Source organism: Mirounga angustirostris, unplaced genomic scaffold (assembly GCF_029215605.1).
Source record: "Mirounga angustirostris isolate CCGP_5_RB_7025 unplaced genomic scaffold, mMirAng1.0.hap1 SCAF_5, whole genome shotgun sequence".
NCBI lineage: Eukaryota > Metazoa > Chordata > Mammalia > Carnivora > Phocidae > Mirounga > Mirounga angustirostris.
Genome location: NW_026991713.1, coordinates 8,875,985 through 8,895,538, shown reverse-complemented (window position 1 = coordinate 8,895,538; position 19,554 = coordinate 8,875,985). Strand labels below are relative to the sequence as shown.

General features: G+C 36.9%; 1 protein-coding gene and 1 long non-coding RNA gene across 2 annotated transcripts in view; one reads left to right on the top strand and one right to left on the bottom strand.

Moving 5' to 3' along the window:
- LOC123843231 (uncharacterized) overlaps positions 1 to 16,020 on the top strand; it is a 30,896-nt gene extending 14,876 nt beyond the window's left edge. Inside the window, exon 3 of the long non-coding RNA XR_006790545.2 lies at positions 11,427 to 16,020. This is a non-coding gene — a long non-coding RNA (uncharacterized LOC123843231). The remainder of the gene's footprint in view (positions 1 to 11,426) is intronic.
- ENTHD1 (ENTH domain containing 1) overlaps positions 1 to 19,554 on the bottom strand; it is a 104,271-nt gene that overhangs the window by 39,195 nt on the left and 45,522 nt on the right. The window contains exon 4 of the mRNA XM_045872487.2: positions 14,005 to 14,128. Coding sequence (XP_045728443.2) covers positions 14,005 to 14,128 — 124 coding nt within the window. The remainder of the gene's footprint in view (positions 1 to 14,004; positions 14,129 to 19,554) is intronic.

Here is a 19,554-nt window from a genome sequence, read left to right as displayed (position 1 = left end):
TAATGCTAAAAATCACACCCAGAGATGGAGACTTAACATGCAAATGAAACATACAACGTATGAAGAAGTTTGTTCTGCCAACCGTGCCTGTGCGCTCAAGTCTCTGTACTGTCCCACCCCTACAAGATTAGATGTCACTCCTCGTCTGTCTCAGGTCCTTTAAAACTTTCCCAGGCTATTGTTCAGCTCTGGCTCCTTTGTTGTGGCTGTTTCCCTTCAGCTGCAGCTGTTGCCCCAATTAAGCCTTGCCTGTGCTTTTAAATTTGGGGTTCAGCCTCATTTCTACCGTTGCTGGGTCCAAGGACCCAGTCTGGTAACAGATTGGCAGTGCCAATCAAAACTAATAGGTATTTTTTTTTTCAAAGAACTTGACAAGGTTTTATGTGGGAAAGCAAAGGACCAAAAAGAGACAAAAACACTCCTGATGAGGGAAAAGTCACCAAGAATTATTACAAAGGTAGGGTAATTAAAACTATTTGGTGGTGCTGGGATAGTCATATGACTTTTGGAATAGAATAGAGTCCAGAAACAAATGCATACATATGGGTAAACTTGCTTTAGAATATAAATAGCATTGCAGCTCAGTGGAGAAAAAGCAAACTTTTCAATTAATGATGCTGGGACAGCTGGTTATCCATTTAGCAGTAAAACAGGACTCCTGTTTCAACCACACATAAAAACCAATTCTAGTGGCATTAAAATTTTAACTGTGGAAAGCAAAACTAGGAAAATTTTAGCCTCAATAGAAGTAGGCTATATGGTCTTGAGACAAGAAAGAAGTTTTAAAAATAACAGGATACAAAAAGTACAATCCATAAAGAATAAAATTCTACCTCATTAAAATTGAGAATTTCTATTATTCAAAAGACTCCTTACAGAGTGAAAAGATAAGTCACAAACTGGAAAAACTTTATAAAATGAAATGTTTAGCTTTCAGATTAGATACAGAATTCCTACAAATCAATTAAGAAAAGGACAAGCAACCAAATGGAAAAATGGCCAAAAGACATGAACAGACATTTCACAGATCAGGAAACATGAATTAACCATACATATATGAAAATATGCTCCATTTAATTATTAAAAAAAACCATTTTAGAACAAATGTTATACCAATTCTCACTCAATAGATTGGCAATTTTTCTTTTTCCAAAAGTGACAATATGAAGGCTGGGTGAGGGCATGGGACAACTAGAACTTGGAAAACAACTGGGCATTATCTAGTAAATTTGAAGATGTTTATACTGAACCATCAGCAATCTCACTTCCAAATGTATGCCCTAGAGCAACTCTTATTCATGAGAAGCAGGAGGCTTATACAAGTATGTTCACAATACAAAAAACCTGGACATGGTATGGATGATAGTGGAGCAGATAAATACACTCAAATATATGCCTACAGGAAATACTGTACAGCATTTGTGAAAACAAATGATGAATCTCAAGGACATATTATTGAGTGATAAAAGGAAGTCACCAAAAATAAATTCAAAATGACTCCATTTAGGTAAAGTTTAAAAGCCTGTAAAACTAAGTAACATACTGTTTAGAGAATAAACGTAAGCAGTAAATCTATAAAGAAAGCAAAGAATGATGAGCACAAAATTCGAAAGATTGGCCACTCAGGCAGTGAGAGAAAGGGATGGGATCAGCTACGGCGGAGGGCTAGTGAGGGTGTAAGTACTCCCACACGCTGCAGGCCCCTGTGAACAGCAGATCACTGTGTGCCCAAGGAGGGAGAAGGCACGGGAGAAGAGGATGTTGTACAGAATGACTTCCCTCCTTTATTTTTTTTTTGAAAAAAATTTTAATTTTATTATGTTATGTTAATCACCATACATTACATCATTAGTTTTTGATGTAGTGTTCCATGATTCATTGTTTGCGTATAACACCCAGTGCTCCATTCAGTACATGCCCTCTTTAATACCCATCACCGGGCTAACCCATCCTCCCAACCCCCTCCCCTCTAGAACTCTGTTTGTTTCTCAGAGTCCATAGTGTCTCATGGTTCGTCTCCCCCTCCAATTCTGCCCCTTCATTTTTCCCTTCCTGCTATCTTCTTCTTTTTTTTTTTCTTAACATATAATGTATTATTTGTTTCAGAGATACAGGTCTGTGATTCAACAATCTTACACAATTCACAGCGCTCACCATAGCACATACCCTCCCCATGTCTATCACCCAGCCACCCCATCCCTCCCACCCCCCACCACTCCAGCAACCCTCAGTTTGTTTCCTAAGATTAAGAATTCCTCATATCAGTGAGGTCATATGATACATGTCTTTCTCTGTTGGACTTATTTCGCTCAGCATAATACCCTCTAGTTCCATCCACGTCGTTGCAAATGGCAAGATCTCATTCCTTTTGATGGCTGCATAATATTCCATTGTATATATATTCACCACATCTTCTTTATCCATTCATCTGTCGATGGACATCTTGGCTCTTTCCATAGTTTGGCTATTGTGGACATTGCTGCTATAAACATCGGGTACACATACCCCTTCAGATCCCTACATTTGTATCTTTGGGGTAAACTGTTGGGTCGTATGGTAGCTCTATTTTCAACTTTTTGAGGAACCTCCATACTGTTTTCCAGAGTGGCTGCACCAGCTTGCATTCCCACCAACAGTGTAGGAAGGTTCCCCTTTCTCCACATCCCCGCCAACATCTGTTGTTTCCTGACTTGTTAATTTTAGCCATTCTGACTGGTGTGAGGTGGAATCTCATTGAGGTTTCGATTTGGATTTCCCTGATGCCGAGCGATGTTGAGCACTTTTTCATGTGTCTGTTGGCCATTTGGATGTCTTCTTTGGGAAAATGTCTGTTCATGTCTTCTGCCCATTTCTTGATTGGATCATTTGTTCTTTGGGTATTGAGTTTGATAAATTCTTTATAGATTTTGGATACTAGCCCTTTATCTGATATGTCATTTGCAAATATCTTCTCCCATTCTGCCAGCTGTCTTTTGGTTTTGTTGACTGTTTCTTTTGCTGTGCAAAAGCTTTTTATCTTGATGAAGTCCCAATAGTTCATTTTTGCCCTTGCTTCCCTTGCCTTTGGCGATGTTTCTAGGAAAAAGTTGCTGCAGCTGAGGTCTAAGAGGTTGCTGCCTGTGTTCTCCTTTAGGATTTTGATGGACTCCTGTCTCACATTTAGGTCTTTCAACCATTTTGAGTCTATTTTTATGTGTGGTGTAAGGAAATGGTCCAGTTTCATTCTTCTGCATGTGGCTGTCCAATTTTCCCAACACAATTTGTTGAAGAGACTGACTTTTTTCCACTGGACATTCTTTCCTACTTTGTCGAAGATTAGTTGACCATAGAGTTGAGGGTCCATTTCTGGGCTCTCTATTCTGTTCCATTGATCTATGTGTCTGTTTCTGCGCTAGTACCATACTGTCTTGATGATTACAGCTTTGTAATAGAGCTTGAAGTCCAGAACTGTGATGCCACCAGCTTTGCTTTGCTTTTTCAACATTCCTCTGGCTATTTGGGGTCTTTTCTGGTTCCATACAAATTTTAAGATTATTTGTTCCATTTCTTTGAAAAAAGTTGATGGTATTTTGATAGGGATTGCATTAAATGTGTAGATTGCTCTAGGTAGCATTGACATCTTCACAATATTTTTCTTCCAATCCATGAGCATGGAACGTTTTTCCATTTCTTTGTGTCTTCCTCAATTTCTTTCATGAGTATTTTATAGTTTTCTGAGTACAGATTCTTTGCCTCTTTGGTTAGATTTATTCCTAGGTATCTTATGGTTTTGGGTGCAATTATAAATGGGATCGACTCCTTAATTTCTCTTTCTTCTGTCTTGTTGTTGGTGTATAGGAATGGCACTGACTTCTGTGCATTGATTTTATATCCTGCCACTTTACTGAATTCCTGTATGAGTTCTAGCAGTTTTGGGGTGGAGTTTTTTGGGTTTTCCACATAAAGTATCATATCACTGCAAAGAGTGAGAGTTTGACTTCTTCTTTGCCGATTCGGATGCCTTTTATTTCTTTTTGTTGTCTGACTGCTGTGGCTAGGACTTCTAATACTATGTTGAATAGCAGTGGTGATAGTGGACATCCCTGCTGTGTTCCTGACCTTAGGGGAAAAGCTCTCAGTTTTTCCCCATTGAGAATGATATTCGCTGTGGGTTTTTCATAGATGGCTTTTATGATATTGAGGTATGTACCCTCTATCCCTATACTCTGAAGAGTTTTGATCAAGAAAGGATGCTGTACTTTGTCAAATGCTTTTTCTGCATCTATTGAGAGGATCATATGGTTCTTGTTCTTTCTTTTATTAATGTATTGTATCACATTGATTGATTTGCAGATGTTGAACCAATCTTGCAGCTCAGGGATAAATCCCACTTGGTCGTGGTGAATAATCCTTTGAATGTACTGTTGGATCCTATTGGCTAGTATTTTGGTGAGAATTTTTGTATCCATATTCATCAAGGATATTGGTCCGTAATTCTCCTTTTTGATGGGGTCTTAGCCTGGTTTTGGGATCAAGGTAATTGTGGCCTCATAAAACGAGTTTGGAAGTTTTCCTTCCATTTCTATTTTTTGGAACAGTTTCAGAAGAATAGGTATTAATTCTTCTTTAAATGTTTGGTAGAATTCCCCTGGGAAGCCATCTGGCCCTGGGCTTTTGTTTGTTGGGAGATTTTTGATTACTGCTTCAATTTCCTTAGTGGTTATAGGTCTGTTCAGGTTTTCTATTTCTTCCTGGTTCAGTTTTGGTAGTTGATACATCTCTAGGAATGCATCCATTTCTTCCAGTTTATCTAATTTGCTGGCATATAGTTGCTCATAATATGTTCCTATAATTGTTTGTATTTCTTTGGTGTTGGTTGTGATCTCTCCTCTTTCATTCATGATTTTATTTATTTGGGTCATTTCTCTTTTCTTTTTGATAAGTCTGGCCAGGGGTTTATCAATCTTATTAATTCTTTCAAAGAACCAGCTCCTAGTTTCGTTGATCTGTTCTACTGTTCTTTTGGTTTCTATTTCATTGATTTCTGCTCTGATCTTTATTATTTCTCTTCTCCTGCTGGGTTTAGGCTTTATTTGCTGTTTTTTCTCTAGCTCCTTTAGGTGTAGGGTTGGGTTGTGTATTTGAGACCTTTCTTGTTTCTTGAGAAAGGCTTGTATTGCTATATACTTTCCTCTTAGGACTGCCTTTGCTGCATCCCAAAGATTTTGAACAGTTGTGTTTTCATTTTCATTTATTTCCATGAATTTATTTAATTTTCTTTAATTTCCTGGTTGACCCATTCATTCTTTTTTTTTTTTTTTTTTTAAAGATTTTATTTATTTATTTGACAGAGAGAGACACAGCGAGAGAGGGAACACAAGCAGGGGGAGTGGGAGAGGGAGAAGCAGGCTCCCCGCAGAGCAGGGAGCCCGATGCGGGACTTGATCCCAGGACCATGGGATCATGACCTGAGCCGAAGGCAGTCGCCTAACCAACTGAGCCACCCAGGCGCCCGACCCATTCATTCTTTAGTAGGATGCTCTTTAGCCTCCATGTATTTGAGTTCTTTCTGACTTTCCTCTTGTGATTGAGTTCTAGTTTTAAAGCACTGTGGTCTGAAAATATTCAGGGAATGATCCCAATCTTTTGGTACCAGTTAAGACCTGATTTGTGACCTAGGATGTGATCTATTCTGGAGAATGTTCATGGGCACTAGAGAAGAATGTGTATTCTGTTGCTTTGAGATGGAATGTTCTGAATATATCTGTGAAGTCCACTTGGTCCAGTGTGTCATTTAAAGTTTTTATTTCCTTGTTGATCTTTTGTTTAGGTGATCTGTCCATTTCAGTGAGGGGGCTGCTATATTCCCCCACTATTATTGTATTGTTGTAGATGTGTTTCTTGCTTTTGTTGTTAATTGGCTTATATAATTGGCTGCTCCCATGTTAGGGGCATAGATATTTACAATTGTTAGATGTTCTTGTTGGATAGACCCTTTAAGTATGATATAGTGTCCTTCCTCATCTCTTATTATAATCCTTGGTATAAAATCTAATTTGATATAGGGATTGCCACCCCAGCTTTCTTTTGGTGTCCATTAGCATGGTAAATGGTTTTCCATCCCCTCACTTTCAATCTGGGGGGTGTCTTTGGGTCTAAAATGAGTCTCTTGCAGACAGCGTATCGATGGATCTTGTTTTTTTATCCAATCTGATACCCTGTATCTTTTGATTGGAGCATTTAGCCCATTTACATTCAGGGTAACTTTTGAAAAATATGAATTTGGTGCCATTGTATTGCCTGTAAGGTGACTGTTACTGTATATTATCTGTGTTCCTTTCTGGTCTATGTTACTTTTAGGCTCTCTCTTTGCTTAGAGGACCCCTTTCAATATTTCTGGTAGGGCTGGTTTCGTGTTTGCAAATTCCTTTAGTTTTTGTTTGTCCTGGAAGCTTTTTATCTCTCCTTCTATTTGCTATGACAGCCTAGCTGGATATAGTATTCTTGGCTGCATATTTCTCTCATTTAGTGCTCTGAATATATCATGCCAGTCCTTTCTGGCCTGCCGGGTCTCTGTGGATAGGTCTGTTGCCAATCTAATGTTTCTACCATTGTAGGTTACAGATCTCTTATCCCGAGCTGCTTTCAGGATTTTCTCTTTGTCTCTGAGACTCGCAAGTTTTACTATTAGATGTCGGGGTGTTGACCTATTTTTATGGATTTTGAGGGGGGTTCTCTGTGCCTCCTGGATTTTGATGCCTGTTTCCTTCCTCAAATTAGGGAAGTTCTCTGCTATAATTTGCTCTGATATACCTTCTGCCCCTCTCTTTCTTCTTCTTCTTCTGGGATCCCAATTATTCTAATGTTGTTCCATCTTATGGTATCATTTATCTCTCGAATTCTGCCCTCGTGATCCAGTAGTTGTTGATCTCTCTTTTTCTCAGCTTCTTTATTTTCCATCATTTGGTCTTCTATATCACTATTCTCTCTACTGCCTCATTTATCCTAGCAGTTAGAGCGTCCATTTTTTTTAAATTTTTTTAAAAAAAGATTTTATTTATTTGCGAGAGAGAGAATGAGAGACAGAGAGCATGAGAGGGAGGAGGGTCAGAGGGAGAAGCACACTCCCTGCTGAGCAGGCAGCCTGATGCGGGACTTGATCCCGGGACTCCAGGATCATGACCTGAGCTGAAAGCAGTCGCTTAACCAACTGAGCCACCCAGGTGCCCGCCTCCATTTTTGATTGCACCTCATTAATAGCCTTTTTTATTTTGACTTAGTTAGATTTTAGTTCTTTTATTTCTCCAGAAACGGTTTCTCTAATATCTTCCATGCTTTTTTCAAGCCCAGCTAGTATCTTTAAAATCGTCATTCTGAACTCTACTCTGACATCTTATTAATGTCCATATTGATTAGGTCCCTGGCAGTCAGTACTGCCTCTTGTTTTTTTTGTTTTGTTTTTGGTTTTTTTTGAGGTGATTTTTTCCATCTTGTCATTTTGTCCAGAGAAGAGATGAATAAGAGAACAAAATGCTAACAGGGTAACAACGACCCCAGAAAAATATACACTAAACAAATCAGAAAAGACCTTCCAGAAAGTGGTCGCTTTTCTGTTCAGAGAGTTGCTGCTATTCTTTTCTTCAATCTCCTGTTGAGTTCGTAGGTTTCAGAATGGTTTGATCCCTATCTAGCTGAATTCCTGGGACCAGATGAAATTTAGGTCTCCTACTCCTCCACCATCTTGCTCCTCTCCTCCTTTATTTTTGCCTTGGGCTGAAGTTGCCAAAATTATAACATGAAAAGTAGAACCACTTGACGACAGGATAAGTTGTAAACTGGACAGAATTTATCAACAGAAATTCAGAATAATGTATCTTAGAATCTGCATCCAATTGTGAAAAAATAAAATAATAATATAAATAAAGAATGATGAAATAAATAAAAAACCTACTTTATTTGAGAGGGGAGAAAGATGTCATTTCATCATTATTTATAATAGTACAAATATGGAAATAACCTAAGTTACTATTAATGTAATATTGGTTAAGTAAAATAGAATACATTCGTGGCATATTATTATAGTAGTTACAAAAAATTAAACAGACCAGGACCAGAAGAATGGATCAACAGAACAGAACAGAGTTGTTAAACAGATACTATTTAGTACAGGTTAAAAAGTCATTTCAAAACAGTAGAGAAAAATGAACTAGTCAATAAATATTCTTGAGACAACTGGCTGCCCATCATATCTAGAACCAATAACAAATACTTTAAATCTAGATGGATTAAAGCACTAAAACAAAATAAAAAATGGGTGAATATGTACTATGAATTTGGTGTAGGGGAAGCCTTCTTTAAAACACACAAAGGGCCACGTGGGTGGCCCAGTTGGTTGGGCGTCCAACTCTTGATTTCAGCTTGGGTCATGATCTCAGGGTCCTGGGATTGAGCCCCGAGTTGGGCTTCCCACTCAGAAGAGTGTCTGCTCAAGGAGTCTCTCCCTGTCCCTCTGCTCCCCTGCCCTGCCACTTGCATGCATGTGCACATGCTCTCTCTCTCTCTCTCTAAAACAAAACAAAACAAAACACACACACACACACAATATGGTATTTGTCTTCTTCTACTTATTTCACTTAGCATTATACCCTGTAGGTCTATCCATGTTGTTGCAAATGGCAAGATCTCTTTCTTTTTTATGACTGTATACACACACATACACACAATGGAATATATATATGTGTATATATATATATGCAATGGAATATTATTCATATATATATGAATATATATATATGTACACACACATACCACATCTTCTTTATCCATTCATTTATTAATGGACCCTTGGGTTGCTTCCATATCTTGGACATTGTAAATAATACTGCAGTAAACATAGGGGTGCAAGTGTCTTTTTGAATTTCTGTTTTTGTCCTCTTTGGGTAAATACCAGTAGCGGAATTGCTGGATCATATGGTATTTCTATTTTTAATTTTTTGAGGAACCTCCACATTGTTTTCCACAGTGGCTGCGCCAATTTACATTCCCACCAACAGTGCACATGGATTCCTTTTTCTCCACATCCTTGCCAACACTTGTTATTTCTTGCCTTTTTTATTCTAGCCATCTGACAGGTGTGAAGCGATATCTCATTGTGATTTTGATTTGCATTTCCCTGATGATTACTGATGTTGAGCATCTTTTCATGTGTCTGTTGGCCATCTGTGTGCGTTCTTTGGAAAGTTAGACCAAAAAAGACAAATACCATATGATTTAACTCATACGTGGAATCTAAGAAACGAAACAAAGGAACAAAGAAAGAAACAGTGACAAACAAACAAACAAAAAACAGACTCTTAAATACAGAGAACTAACTGGTGGCTTCCAGAGGGGAGGTGGGTAGGGGGATGGAATAGATAAAGGGCATTAAGGGGTACAGACCTCTAGTTATAAAACAAATAAGTCACTGAGATGAATAGTACAGCACAGGAAATATAGTCAATAACATTGTAATAATGTTGTCCAGTGACAGAAGGACTATACTTATCGTGATGAGCACTACTGAGTAGTGTACAGAATTGTTGGATCATTATATTGTACACCTGAAACTTACATAACACTGTATGTTAATTATACTTCAATATAAAATAAATTTACAAAAAACAAAAGCTCTGGAGGGAAATAATAATACATATGACTACATAAAACATAAAACTTCTACAAAAACAACAAAACAAAAATCTTCCATAAAGAAATCTGAAAGATAATTCATAGCCTAGAAGATGATATTTGCAACATAAATAACAGAAAGGATTAGTAACTGGAAATTAGTAACGGGGAACCCTCACTAAAACCGAGTCTGGAGGTTTCCCCAGGGAGCTCTCACACCCTACCACTCCAGTCAGTTGCAGGTGCAACAGAAGAGTCCGAGTTGATCTTGCATGTGCACATTACTCTACCATTTAGGTGGAGGAAGAGACGCTTTCCTTATCCCCCTCCCCTCCAACAACAGCTCAGCCAATGAGAAGCCCCTACACTTGTAACTCTCAGTTTACTCCAATGGACTTTTTAGCTTATAACAGCCTTCCCAACTACCCCTTTTCTCCTTAAGAAAGTGTACCTCTCCTTTGTTCCTTGGACTTGCCTATGTTTTGCCACCACTTGTTTATCCTGGATTGCAATTCTTTTATTCCCAAATAACCCCATCTTTTGCTGGTAAAATAACTGGCAGGTTTTATTCTTAAGGTTAACAACATATATAAAAATGTTACAAAGTCACTTAATTTAATTGAATACAACACACAATCCAAAAGAAAAACAGAGTAAGGATATAAGCAGGCAATGCACAGAAGAGGAAATACATGGAGATATGCAAATTATACCTACCACGCAATGCAACCTTTTCCAAGTGATAAAAATATAAGACTTGAAAAATATCAAGTGCCAGTGAGGTTATGAGTGAATAAGTGCTCTTATAAACTGCAAGCCAATGTAAATTGGTATTGATATTTTGAGGGGCTATTTGGCAGTATTAACTAAAATGAAAATGGGCATACATTATGACCCAGGGATTCCATTTCTAGGAATCCACCCTAAAGAAACACCCACATATGTGCACAGAGCTATTCACTGAAGCATCATTTGTAATAGTGAAAAATATAAAACACCAACTGTCTATTAGCAGGGAAATAAACTATAATATCCAGGCAATGTAGGAGTTAAAAAAATATGTGGTAAATCTCTAAATATTGACATACACTGAAGGATCGCCAAGTGATATTGCTTTAAAAAGTTCCAGAAAAATACAGAACAACATTCTAAATCAAAATAAAGTCAGTTCTCCATACTTTTAAAGGTACAGGTATAAATATAAATGCACAGAGAAAGACCTGGAGAGTAACCAACAAATTGATAATAACAGTTAACTCTGGGGAGGGAACTGTGTTGGGGTAAGGGACAGTCAAGGAGGATTTTGACTCTATATTGCTTGAATTTTAAAAAATAAGAATACATTCACTTATTATTTATCTAATTAAAAATAGATAAAACTTATAAAATGATACACAACTATAAATTCGTATCTAAGGTTATAGGCAAAGTCCCATGGGAACACAGTGAAAGGAAAAATTGGTATGTAGAGATTTTATAGCATAGTGACATTTGAGCTGGGCCTCATTGTTTAAATAGGATTTTGTCAAGCATCCATAATTTGGTGGAGGATTGTGGCAGACTGTATTTTCCAAAAATGACTGTACTAACACACACACCATCCTGTGTGCTTTTCTTTCAATATGACATTGACACTTGTCCAAAGAGGGTGGGGGTCTACACTCCCTCCCCTTGAACGTGGGCAAGATTTTGTGATTGCTTTGATGAACTGAATGGGAAGGAAGTATCACAGCATGATTTTCTGAGATTATTCAGCTTATGCCTAGTCCTTTCTTTTACAGGATGCTCACCCTTGGAACGCAGCCACCATGCTGTGAGAAAGCCCAAACTACCCCATGTGGAGAGACCACAAGAAGAGGCCCATGTGGAGAAAAACTGAGGCCCCCAACCGACAGTGGGCACCAACTACCAGACACATGAGTGAACACGCCTTCAGATGATTCCTGTCCCCAGCCTTTGTGTTCTCGGGCTGAGGCCCAAACATACGTCATGGGGCAGAGATAAGTCATCCCCACTGTGCCCTGTCCTAATTCCTGACCCAGAGAATCCATGAGCAGAATAAATGGTTATTTTATGCCACAAAGTTTTAGAGCAATGTGTTGCACAGCCGAAGTAACTGGAACAAAGACTTTCAAAGGAGAAGAAACTATACAAGTAATAGAATGTTGCAGAGCATTGTGAATAGTTAGTACTGGGTGATGAGGTCACAAAGGTTGGCTGGGACCAGGCCATGAAAAGTCTCTTATGACAGTCTCATATGTCTAAAAAAATTAGACATCCTACTGGCAGTGGAAAACTGTGGAAAATTTTTAAGCTGGGAAGGGAAATGCTTAGAACTGCACTTGAGCAAGATATCTCTGAGATTGGTGTGAAGTAAAGATGGGAGAAAAGGAAGACTCAAAAATAAGAAAAGCTCCTCCAATTGTGAGTTCCAACCAAGTAACATGGTGGAATCATCCCTCACTTGACATGTTTTGTGACTTTTTTCCTCTTAAGCGCTGCCTCTTAGGCTCATTTATACTCCATCTCACTTGTATTATAATGTTGGCAGGAAAAACTTATTTCCACACAAAAACGTGCACATGGATATTTACAGCAGCTTTATTTATAAATGCCCAAACTTAGACACAACGAAGATGTTCTTCAGCAGGTGGATGGATAAATACCCTAGCATATCCTATTCAGCACTAAAAAGAAATGGGCTATCAAGACATGAAAAGATATGGAGGAGCCTTAAATGCACGCTGCTGAATAAAAGAAGACAGTCTGAAAAGGCTATATCCTGTATGAGTCCAACTATACGACTTTCTAGAAAAGGCAAAACTATGGAGACAGTTAAAATATCAGTGGTTGCCAGGGGTTAGGAGGAAGGGAGGAATGGCAGGCAGAGCACAGAAGTTTTGCAGGGCAGTGAAATACTCGTATGATACTATAGTGGTGGATACATGTCTTTATACATTCGTCCAAACCCAAAGAATACACAACACCAAGAATGACCCCTAATATAAACTATGGTCCTTGGGTGATGATAAAGCGTTAATGTAGGTTTGCTGATCGCAACAAATGTGAGGTGGTGGTAGTGGGGGAAGTTGTGCTTGTTTGGGAGCAGGGGTATGCGGGAAAATCTCTGTACCTTACATTCAATTTTACTGTGAAGCTAAAAATGCTTTAAAAAGTGGAAGTCTATTTCAAAAAGGTTGGGGGGGGGATATGAGGGGACATTAGATCAAAAAATGTTTTCCTTACCATTCTTCTTTCAAGCTTCTGGATCTGGATCAGTTTATATCAAGTGTATTCTAAGAATACAGAGCAAGCTGTCTTAAAAATGGTAACCACTTACAACTAATTATCCATGTGAGTAATACCATCCTTGTACTACAAATATCACCATAACCCACAACTTCATGTTCTGTGTTTATTGAAATGTCTTCATCATCATTCTCATGACTAGTTTATAAGAAAATTATATAAATGTGAATCTGTAAAATAAATCTATTCTAATCAACTACAGTTTTTATATTTTGGATACTGGGGATCTATATAAGGAGAAAATCACAGTACGTGGCCCAAAGATGAGGGAGAAGATGAAACACAACATAAGGAGCCACCTCTGCAGTGAGGGAAAGGATGCTTGGATGAATATAAAAGCAAAGATAAATGAAGGGATGAAAGATACTAATGATAATGTTTCATTCTCCTCTTGGCAGAGGGTCCTGAGTCCTATTTTTTGAGAAAAGTAAGAGGAAGGATGTATTAAAAATTGAGAGTTTCTGAAGAATAGGGACAGTATGGAGTGGCTCCACTGTGAATCAATCAGATCTTGAGTAGCAGCAGAGCCCAGTTGGAATTGGATAGTGTAATTTATTGGAGGCCAGGTTGTGTCATTTTATACTGTGCTTTCTCTAATGTTAATTACTCAAGAGGTGATTAGCCAATTTGTGGGATGCCGTACATCTTGCTTTTCACATTTTGGTCTAATGCTTGCTTATGAAAAATGTCTAATTTAAACTCTTTATCAAAGAGAAGTTAGTACAAATGAAAAAAAGAACTCTTATTTTTCTGCATTTTAAACCATGCATAAGAGATTCGAGGTTTGCAGTTAATAATTTTTGAAACAATGAAAAAGAAAAAAAAAGCAAAATAGAGGGAATGAAACCCCACTGAAACAAATGGTAAAATAAGATCACAGGATCATGTGTGGGTTAAATTCATCCATGCTGGTCCCATCCCTCATTATCAAAGTTAAATTAAAACCATTGCTGCCATATTTCACAAAATAAAATCTGATGTAAAGCAATTCCTGCCTAATATTTCTTATTCATGTTTCTGAGTAACCTTTCTATTCTTTAACCAATTTACCTGCATCCCAGAGGTTACAAACGTCTGCTGGCCCTTCTGATAACCATTTAGTTGACGAGATATTGGAAGGAGGAATTGTCGGCAAAAGTGGCTTTGGATCATCCTCATAAAATAACATCAGGTCCTTAGAGAAAACAGGAGAGCACATGAAAGTTGAAAAAAATAATTGATCCCAGTGCTTCATTTTGCTAAAGTAGGTGGACAATTTATGGAGATATAATGTGTCTGTATGTGCTAACATAAACACATTTAATTGAAAGAACTCAAATATAAGTTAGCTATACACTCGGTGTCCACTGAGTATAGGGTGGTTTTCTACCCCTGGAGATCCTCACTCCTTGATGAAGACAGCTGGTGCAGGCAAGCAAGATTCTGTTTGAGGCATTAACTGTCCCTATCAGCCCTTGAGCATCCTAGAGCACACTATCTCAGAAGCCAATTTTTCTGTTTTACTGGTAATAATAAAGCTACCTGTGTGTAACTTTTATTCATATTTTAAAACTTTTTTAAATCATGGAGTTAAAAAATAGATGATAATTAATCCAGTCGTGCAGGTTAAACAAATCAATGCATGGCCAGTCTTGTTTCATTTATATCCTCCCACTCCTCATCTGTTTTATTGTGAAGCAAATCCCAGCTATATCACTTTTTTCAGTATATCTCTCTAAATGACAAAAACTCTTTAACATAATAATTATTATTTTATACTTAGAAACTTCACAACTCCCTAATGTCATCAATTATAAACTCATCTTTCCAATTTTTCCTAAGTGCCATAAATAGGTTTCTCTATAGCTTGTCTAAGAGAGGAGTCAAATAAAGTCTACACAGTGGGATCAGTTGACATGTCTTTTGCCCCAATGAACAGAGATTTGTTCTACAGTAAATAAAGTTTAAGATATAATTAACATAGAATGCATAGATCTCAATAAATTTTAACATTATATCTATACCTGTGTAGCCACATTTCTGTCACTCCAGAAAGTTCCCTCAAGTTTCTTTCCAGTTGATACCAGCCCCCGTTACCAGTACACAGTGTTCTACCTTCTACCATAATCAATGAGTTTGCCTGTTCTTGAGCTTCCTGAATGTAATCATATACTATGTGCTCTTTTGTATCCAATTCCCATTGCTTAATGGTTGTGAGATTCATCCATATTTTGTGTGTATCAGTTCCTTTTCTTTTCGTAACAAGTATTCCATTGTATGAATATACCACAATTTGTTTATCCATTCTCCTCCATATGGACATTTGGATTGTTTCCAAATTTCAGCTACTACGAATAAAGCTACTAAGAACATTCTTATACAAATCTTTTTATGGACAAATGCACTCATTACTCCTGGATATTTACACAGGAGTAGAATGGCTAGGTCATAGGATAGGTTAATTTTTTAACTTCATTGAAACTGCCAAACCATTTTCCAAATGATTTGCCACTTTTTATATTTTCAACTTTTATTTTAAAATCATTGTAGATTCATGTTCAGTTGTAAGAAATAGTACAGACTGATCCTGTGTATCCTTTACCCAGTTTTCCCTAAAGGTAACATTTTAAAAATTGTAGTACAATATTATCCAGGATATTAACATTGATAGTCAAAATAGAGAACATTCCCATCACCATAAAGATCCTTCCTGATACTTTATTACCATAGCCTGCCCCCCCACAACTACTAAACTGTTCTCCATTTCTATAATTCTGACATTTGAAGAATGTTATATAAATGGAATCATACAGGATGTAACCTTTTAGAATTGGCTTCTTTCACCTGGCATAATTCCTGGAAATTCACCCAAGTTGTTTCATGTATTAATAACTTGTTCCTTTTTATTGCTCTGTAGTATCCATGATGTAGATGTATCACAGTTTGTTTAACCTGTCAAAGGAAATCTGGATTGTTTCCAGATTTTGGCTATTATAAATAAAGTTGCTGTGAACACTGTATACAGGTTTTTGTATGAAAATAAATTTTCCTATCACTGGGATAGATGCCTAAGAATGCAATCGCTGGGTTGTATGGTAGTTGCATGGTTAGTTTTATAAGACACTGCCAAACCGTTTTCCAAAGTAGCCATACAATTTTACATTTCCAGTAGTAATATTTGAGTGATCCAATTTCTCCACATGTCTGCCAGCATCTGGTGTTGTCATTATTTTTTATTTCAGCCATTTTGGTATTTCATTACATGTTTAAATTACATATTCCTAATAGGTAATGATGTTGAACATCTTTTCATGTGCTTATTTGCCATCTGTATTTTGCTGACGTGACTGTTCTTGTCATTTGCCCATTTTTTAATTGGATTGTTTGGTTTTTAACTGTTGGGTTTTGAGGGGTTTTTTTTAATTTTTAAATTTTTTAAAAATAGGCTCCACACCTAAAGTGGGGTTTAAACTCACGACCCTGAGATTAAGACTCACATGCTCTACCAACTGAGCCAGTCAGGAATCCTGAAAGGTTTTTTGTTTTTTTTTTATGCTCCAGATACTAGTCCTTTGCTGGATATGTAGGTTGCAAATATTTTCTCCCAGGCTGTAACTTGTGTTTATACCCTTGTGTGATGAAGTCTAACTTTTTTTTCTTTTAGGGATCATGTTTTTGGTCAGCCCTAGAGCCCAAAGATTTTTCTCCAGTATTTTTAAAAAGTTTTATAGTTTTACATTTTACATTTAAGTCCATGATCCACGTGGACTGAATTTCTATGAGGTTTAAATTGAGGTGCATGGTTTTGCCTATGAATGTCCAATTGTTCCAATACCATTTGTTGAAAAGGTTATCTTTCCTCCATTGAATTCCTTTTGTTCCTCTGTTAAAAATCAATTGACTATATTTGTGTGGGTCTATTTCTTGGTTCTCTATCCTGTTCCACTGACCTAAGTATCTATCTCTCCAATATCACACCCTCTTCATTACAGTAGCTATGCAGTAGGCTTTAATATTAGGCAGAGTGATTAGTTCCACTTTATTCTTCTTTTTCAAGATGGTTTCAGCTATTCTAGGGTTGGTGCCTTTCCATATAAATTTTATAATAACCTTATTATCTCTGTATCAAAAAAACTGCTGGAATTTTGATAGGAATTGCATTAAACTTATAGAGTAATTAGGGGCATCTTTACTATGACAAGTCTTTCAATCCATGAACATGGTATGTTTGACTGGTCTTTAGGTTCCTTCATCAGTATTTTATAATTAATTTTATGTATTTTATAATTTTCAGCATACTGATTCTATACATGTTTTGTTACAATTATACCTAAGGATTTCATTTTGGAGCATTAACTGTAAATTGCATGTGTCTTAATTTCAGTTTCCACATGTTCACTATTAGTATATAAAAATACAACTCATTTATGTACGTCGATCTTTTATCCTATAACCCTGCTGAATTCACTTCCTGGTTCTATGAGGGTTTTTTTTGCTGTTGTTTTGAAGATTTATTTATTTATTTGAGAGAGAGTGCACGCATGTAGGGGGAGGAGCAGAGGGAGAGGGATAGAGAATCTGAGGCAGACCCTGCACCAAGTGCAGAGCCCTACGTGGGGCTTGATCCCATGACCACAAGATCATGACCTGAGCCTAAACCAAGAGTCAGATGCTCAACCAACTCAGCCACCCAGGCACCTGAGGATTGTTTTTGTCTTCTCTTTGAGATTTTCTATGCAGACAATCTGTAAATAAGGACAATTTTATTTTTTCCTCTACACTTTACATACCTTTTCTTATCGCAGTGGTTGGAACTTCCAGTGCTATGTTGAATAAGTCCTGGCCTTGTTCCTGATCTTGAAAGGAAAGCATTCACTGTTAAGAAGATGCTATTGTAGGTTTTGTGTAGATTATCAATTTAAGGAAATTCCTTATTTCTAGTTGCTGAGTTTTTATCATAAATGGGTGTTGAATTTTGTTAATAAATGTTTTTCTGCCTTAATTGACAAAATCCTATGATTTTTCTTCTTTAATTTGTTGATATGATGAATTGCATTGATTGGCTTTCAAATGTTGAACCACACCTGGATTAAATCCCACTTTGACCTGCTGTGTAATTTTTTTAACACATTGCTGGAATCAATTGGATAATTTTTTTTGAGGATTTTTGCACCTAATTTCATGAGAGATAATAGTCTATATTATATATATATTTTTGTACTGTCTTTTTCTGGGTTTGGTAGCAGAATAATACTTGCCTCATACAATGAACTGGGAAGTATTCCCTCCTACTTTCTGAAAGACATTTGTGTGAAAATAGGGTCAATTCTTATTTAAATGTTTGATAGAATTCTCCAGTAAAACCATCTGGGCTTAGAAATTTCTTTTTCAGGAGACTAATATTACAAATTCACTTAAAAAATGGTTATAGGGCGCCTGGGTGGCTCAGTCGTTAAGCATCTGCCTTCGGCTCAGGTCATGATCCCAGGGTCCTGGGATCAAGCCCCGCATCGGGCTCCCTGCTCAGCGGGAAGCCTGCTTCTCCCTCTCTCACTCCCCCTGCTTGTGTTCCCTCTCTCGCCGTGTCTCTCTCTGTCAAATAAATAAATAAAATCTTTTAAAAAAATGGTTATAGAACTATTCAGGTTCTTTTTCATCTTCTTTGAATTTTGGTAGTTTGTGCTTTCTGAGAAATTGCTATAGTTCTTCTAAATTGTCAAATTTATGAGCATAAAGTTGTTGGCAGTAATTCTTTATTATCCTTTTATAGCTACAGCAACTGCAGGAATATCCCCTTTCATCCTGATATTGGTGATTTAGGTCTTCTCTCTTTGTCAGTCTTGCTGGAGGTTTATCAATTTTATATTTTTCAAAGAATTAGCTTTTTGTGTCATTCATTTTCTCTGTTAACAGTTTTCCTGCTTTCAATTTCACTAATGTCTGTTCTTTATTATTTTCTTTCTTCTGTTTCATGTAGGTTTATTTTGCTTTTCTTAGTTTTTTTAAAGAAACTTAGATTATTGATTTTACACCTTTTCTCTTTTCTAATACAAGCATTTAGTGCTATAAATTTCCCTCTCACCACTATTTTACCTGTGTCTTATATATTTTGATATGTTGTGCTCCCTTCTCATTCAGTTCTATACATTTTAACACTTTCTCTGAGACTTCCCCTTTAACCTATGAATAATTTAGAAGTTTATTTTCCAAAAGTTTCAGGTAAGATTCCTCATTAGTTTATACTGATATACTTTCAATCCAATTCAGGTCTATTAGGTCATGACAATCTCTTCTATCTTATATTCATATCTCCTTTCCCCCATGCTGAGAATCCCAGTTCTCAAGGATACCAAAGATGATACAAATAAGAGTATTACATGATTACTCATTTGATTCATTCCACATTATACTCACAAATCTTGGGTCAAAAATACCAACATCTTAGGAAAAAAACACCAACTGAATGCAAAGAACATTTGTTTAATTTTATCTTACATTTTAAAGGATTACTTTCTTTAGTATAATCTTGTTTTATAATGATGCAAAAATATTTCCAGGATTCCAATTACAAATCTAAAAACATGGTATAATCAAAGAAATCTAGCTTCTATTTCTCTTCTC